The sequence below is a fragment of the Tiliqua scincoides genome, chromosome 2 (genome assembly GCF_035046505.1).
Source record: "Tiliqua scincoides isolate rTilSci1 chromosome 2, rTilSci1.hap2, whole genome shotgun sequence".
NCBI classification, from domain to species: Eukaryota; Metazoa; Chordata; class Lepidosauria; order Squamata; family Scincidae; genus Tiliqua; species Tiliqua scincoides.
In genome coordinates this window covers 10,006,861-10,012,860 of record NC_089822.1, presented here as the reverse complement: position 1 = coordinate 10,012,860, position 6,000 = coordinate 10,006,861, and the positions used below count along the sequence as shown (strand labels likewise).

The window sequence follows — 6,000 nt, the reverse complement described above, 5'->3', positions numbered from 1 at the left end:
GCACCAGAGTGATTCCATCACGTGCCAAGATGAAACCAGCCGCTTGTAATGAGGTTGGGGTGTGCATGATATCTTGAGTTTTCTTTTACAGTCCTTTAATTTTGAATTTAAGCAAAATCACTGCTGAGTGAGGGGTACGTGGAGACTTTTGCTAGCCTCTTCAATAAATATATTTGGCCTCCGAAATTTTGCCTGAGGAGCACCACAAATTCACCAACTGTACTAGTCGTATCTCTCAGGTGGAGAAGCACCATGGTGGCTCAGGTTGCCAGATGCAGGATAATGTATGGAGCAGACCTTAATTTGATCCCCAACCCCCTGTGCGCCACAAATATCAGCAGAATAAAATCAACCAGCAAGAGGTCCTGCTACTGTTCTGCTTGGACGACATCTGGTTTCTTGCTTCGGAGGCCTTCTCTTTCATCTCTACTTCAGACGGTTGTTTGATCAATAGGAATGCACTCTGTTCTATTTAGGACTTCAAAGTCCCTCCTCAGAGTGGGCTTTGATGATGCACTGTTCAGCTGGATGGCAGACGTGGAGGTTGCGTGTATGTATGAAACGCTGGTATGCTGCAATGTTCCTGGGTAACTCCATTCTTCGGCTCGTCCAGAGCTTTCAGAAGGCTGAGCCTGTGATGGCATTGAGCTGCTTCATTAGCCCCTCCAAACTAGCCATTTGTTCACTCAGATCATCCTGTTCATATACCTGTGGAGAAAGGAATCAACTAGTTTACACTGTGTCTTTGAACTTGCGCCACATCCTGTCCAAAAGGATCAAACCAAGGCAGTTAACAGCATAGTCCCAACAAACCAAATAAACATTTTGAACAGGGGAAATCTCCCCCATGGAAAAGGCTTCCCACCCAGTAAATCCTGCAGAAGAGATGCTGTTTAAAATACTATGTATGCTTGCCATGAAGCCTGCAATTCCATCCACATTTACTTGCGAGTAAGCCCAATTGAACTCAGTGCAACACAGTGCTGCTGTCAATCAGGCACACTGCAGCTAAATGAGAGTACAATCCTATGCATGATTACTCAGGAGTAAGTCCCATTATAGTCAATGGTACTAGTTTCTAACTAGCATACTCCCTTCTCCAATCAGTGTGATTCCTGACAGGGAACTATAAAAATGGAAAATATACAGGTAATGGGTTGTTTTGTCTGCCCTGTGTGAGTTCTCATTTGGAATGAATGTTTCTAGGAGCTTTTGGTGCTTTCTTAAAATGAGTAAATCCCCATTTCATTGTTCCTCAATTATGAATTCTTCCCAATGGAAATCTCCTTGTTTGTCATGGGCATGATTCTTTTGTATTATTCTGTTCTCAGAATACAGACCCACCCTCCCAATGTCTACTTGAAACTAACTATCTCAGACTAGTGGCATAGCTAGAGGGGATGAAAATCACAAAATTTTGCAGAGAGCCTCACCGAAAGAGACGCAACTGGCCCCTCCCTGTCCCCTTCTGAGCCATTCTGGGTGGCGGGAGCAAAATGGAGGCATATGTCTGGTTCCAGAATGGAGAGGCCCACTTGCATGCTGTGGTGGGGCTCCCTGCAAAACTTTGCACCCCCTTCTAGCTATGCCACAGTCTTAGACCATTCCCTATCTTTGGGCCAATGCTAAAGAAAAACTAATTCATTACATTTCCATAGGCACTCCTAACCTCTCTGAGATTTTGCACAGAACTTTCTTAGGGTCAGCTCTGCAGTGCCTATAACTCGGTGCAAACTGGGCACAAAACAAAGTCATTATAAGCTCAAACCTCCAATGAAGCTTTGTGAAATATAGCAGGAATCTTGCTTTGGGACATATCCATATTACCTGTGAGTTTCATGCAAATTGGCAACAAAAACGTGGCAAGATCAGCAGAAATCTTTTAAAATGATCAAATTAAATTGAAACCGAATGCAAAACCTCATAACCTATTTGGATGAGTTGGTTTTATTCCCTTATGGGGGACTTCCATTCCTGTGAATTTCACCTAATTCTAGAAAGGAATAATCGTGTTACAGTGAATTGAATTTTGCCTATTGAAATCAACAGGAAACCAATAATGAAAATTAAAATGAAGCAACCACCCAAGCCTGGCATGAAATGAATCTAGCAAATCTAGCATATTGTTGAAATGAGCCAATAAAACAAATCAAGTCACCAAACAAAGCACAATCTGAAAAAAAATTGTGCTGAAACAGTGCCCAGAACTTGTTCTCTCTAAATGTACTAAAAATAAATTTACTTAAGGAGTTCTCTGTAAAGGCACAACATCTTGTTTGACTTTGCAAGCTGTGAAAATGATGTTTGATTGAATCTGAGTGTTGTGAACTAGACACATTTGTATTCTGAATCAGATAATTATAAGGTTTGGCAATATCACTAACAGCCCAATCCTATCCTTTCCTCCCCACAGCATGCAGCCTTGCCAAAACAGGCTGTGCTATGGTGGACCCCTCCCCCCCAAATGAATATATGGTACCTTAATGCTCTGTTCTAATTTGGGTCCTATCTCACCAACAGCAACCAGTGATGGAACGCGAGCTACATGTGATGCTAGGGAGGTGAGGGAACCAGATGGCACATGAGAGGTAAGTAAAGTGCTATGGGCTGGTGGGGGATAGGATGGGGCTGCCCAAACTAGCATCAAGTTATGTATTCTTTTTGCATGCATTTTTTAAAGCTCATTTTCTCTGATTGATTATTTCTCCACATGTATTTGGTGTTGATTACAGCAAAACAATGCAATATTGTTTTCATGTACTGTAAGCCATCTTGAGTAGAATGCCAAGGCAAGTGGGGTGTAATGAATGAATGAATTTCATGGTATCTAAGGCGCTGTGAATGACATAGGGCTGAGTCAAATTGAAGACTGAGCTCTGAAACGTCACTCTTTGTTTACACAACATCTCATCACCTTCTTGTGCAGGGTGGGGGGGGGAGATACACCACAGTGCCTTCGTGCTGAAGGCAACTTGATGTTTGCCATCAGTCCCTCCCTATAAACTCAGTTTTCCCAATGCCTGTCTTTATTCATCCCTTCTCACCCTTAAGAGACTTCTCAAAACTGCTTGAAACAGTTCAGAAAATGGTTTTAAAAAATCTCCTCTTAGATCTGAGAGCAATTAGCCTATCTTCTTCAGTGCAAGTTGAGTAATGTTAATAGCTTGGAAGAATTAGCACATGCAAACTAAGAATTTTTTTCTTTCCTTGGATTCTGGACGCAGCTCTGACCTTCTCCCTTACCTTCCTGCCTTCCCAGTTTTAAAAGCTTACTTAAAGGGTGGATGTTTAAAATGTGATTTTGTTGCATTTATAGGTAAAATATTAAGCATGCCACCAGGGAGGCATCAAGAAGAGTGTTCTATAAATAACTATTTATGTGGGCTGGCAACCAAGAAATGCATCATTTGGAAGGCCCTGAGTTGGGGGGGGTTGCAAGCGCTAACTGTTCACTGTCTTCGGGTTGCCAGTAGAGGTTGAGTGCTACGGAGAGCCTGAACTTTGACCCCCTGAAGAGCTCCACTGGTTCCTCTTCCATTATCTCTCCTAAGTGCTCCCGCTCCTGCTGACCTTGGAAAAGTGACCCGCATGGGAAATAATTTGCCCAGCCATTATAAAATAAGATACTTAGGGCTGAAGTGTTCTGCGTTCAATGGCTCTTTTTGCCAGTCATTTCAAGCAAAATGGTTGATTTCATTTCCTTGCTCCTCTTCCCAGTTGCAAGATGCTGGCCAGCCTTATCTTCCACACACAGTAGGACCGTCAAGGATTGGAAACCATTCACAGGCACAGCAGAGCCTGCAATAATCCAAGCACCGCCCTGGGATAGCATTGTACGGTAATGGATTTTGCCCACCGGTAAGCTGCCTTTTGTGCTTCTTGCTCATATCAATTAGCATTTGTTTCCGTTCCCTCTCCCCCTTGCAGGAGCTGGGATCTGAAACATGGGGCTTGCATTTCACTTGTTGAGCGAATGCTGGACTGCTGGAGTCAGGGAGGGAATCAGCATGGCCAAAAAATAAAAGAAAATGGCAAAGTTGCACTGGAAAGAGATCTTCTTTGGGGGAAGAGGATACCAAGGGTGGATTGTAACCCCCAATGTGGAGGCTGCTAAAACTTTACCTTTAGAGTAACTGCATACAAAGTCATAGCACAGAGAGAACAAGGCAGCTCCCTATGAGGAGCTCTAACAGGCCACACCAGCTAGCTTTTACCTTTCATATATTACATATATTAATAATAATATATTATTAAAACTGCTCCTGTTGAATCTACATGTCACAATTTCAGACGAGACCTGTTGTGCAAACCCTCAAATCACTTCCTCCAGACTAGAACCCTAGACTTGCTCTTACATTGGCAGGATCCTCTGTTTGTTTCTGACCCTCCTCTGAGGCTTCTGGGGCTGTCGGCACTGAGACAGGTAGTAGAGGGGATCTTGCTTTTCCGGCCAGTCCAAGAGATGCTGTCTTAACCTGAGCCTTGGGAAGGTTGGGTGCTGAAACAGGAAGAGGCAAATTGGGACAATATGAGATGAATCATAGACAGAGCAAAGCAGATGTGGTGGGCGAAACATACCTGAGTTAAAATGGGCTGTATCTTATTCATTTATTAGATGACATGTACAAAATTCCCCTTCTCCATTTAAAGATTTCACACAGATATGAATAATAAAATCCAAATGCAAACCGCATAAGATCCAAATAGGATCCTACAATAAAATTCAGTTACCGTATTTTTCGCTCCATAAGACGCACTTTTTCCCCCAAAAAAAGTGGGGGGAAAAGTGTGTGCGTCTTATGGAGCGAATACTGCAAAAAAAAAAAAACACTCCGCCCTCGGCCCCGCCCCCTGCCCGCTCTGCTTGGCTTCCCCAGGCAGTCAGAGGCTGAGCTGGGGGAGGGGCTCCTGCCTTCCCTCAGCGCCCGCGCGGACTGTAGCAACACCGGACGGAGCGCGAGGGCGATGAGCAGGGCTCCAAGGCGCTGCAGCCCGCCAGAGTCTGAGCCTCGCAAGCCTGCGTGTCTACTCAGAAGTAAGTCTCAGAGTCACTGGGGCTCACTCCCAGGAAAGCGTGGGTGGGGTGGCAGTCTCGCTGCCCAATCCTGTGCATGCCTACTCTGAAGTAAGTCCCATTAGAGTCAGGGGGACTTACTCCCAGGAAAGCCTCTCTCCCCCCCCCAAGCCTGGAGCATCACAGCCTCTCTCCCCCCAAGCCTGGAGCATCACAGCTTCTCTCTTCTGCCCCCCAAACCTGGAGCATCAGCCTCTCTCCCCCCCCAAAGCCTGGAGCATCACAGCCTCTCTCTTCCCCCCCCCAAGCCTAGAGCATCACAGACTCTCCCCCCCAAGCCTGGAGCATCACAACTTCTCTGCAACACAAACACTTTCCCCCCTCTCTTACACATACAGATGCTCTGCCCCCCCCACACTCACACAGCAGGGGAGGGGCGCTTTCACTCACCTCATCCAGCATCTGAATGTAAGCCCCCCCCTGCCATCACAAAGAAAAAACTGTCTCCTTGGTCAGAATGCCAGTGTTTGCTTATTGCACAAGCCCCAGGTAAGGCTCGGTTCTCACCATAAATCCAGAGGTTTGTTGTGTCTTGAGAATGCAAGTTGTGGTTGGACTTTCCACTTGTTCATTTGTATTGTATTGTATGGGAACTGGCGAGGAGGTACATGTGGTGTCAGCAGTGGCCCCTTTAAGGGTAAGGCCTGGGCATCCAGCAGAGTGTGCTGCACAGCTGCAGCCACTGGAAGGCAATAGGGCCCTCAGGGATATAAGGAGTACCTGAGGCAGAAAGGGTTTGTGGGTTTTGAAGGAATGCAGGTTGGAGGCAGGAGAGGAGACTGACTTTATTGAATTTGGAATCTGACTGTGGATTGTGACTGGACTTGGATACCCTGATGGATTTGACTGACCTACTGTACCTGGAACCTGACCTTGGACTGTAATTTGGCTTATTGGCTCTGGACTCTGATTTGGCAACTCTGATT

General features: G+C 45.5%; 1 protein-coding gene across 1 annotated transcript in view; it reads right to left on the bottom strand.

The window, feature by feature from the left end:
- Nucleotides 1-618: 618 nt before the first annotated feature.
- Nucleotides 619-6,000, bottom strand: part of DCC (DCC netrin 1 receptor) — a 634,807-nt gene continuing 629,425 nt past the window's right edge. Inside the window, exons 28-29 of the mRNA XM_066618048.1 lie at nucleotides 4,356-4,498; nucleotides 619-708 (exon numbers count right to left, since the gene is read on the bottom strand). Coding sequence (XP_066474145.1) covers nucleotides 619-708; nucleotides 4,356-4,498 — 233 coding nt within the window. The remainder of the gene's footprint in view (nucleotides 709-4,355; nucleotides 4,499-6,000) is intronic.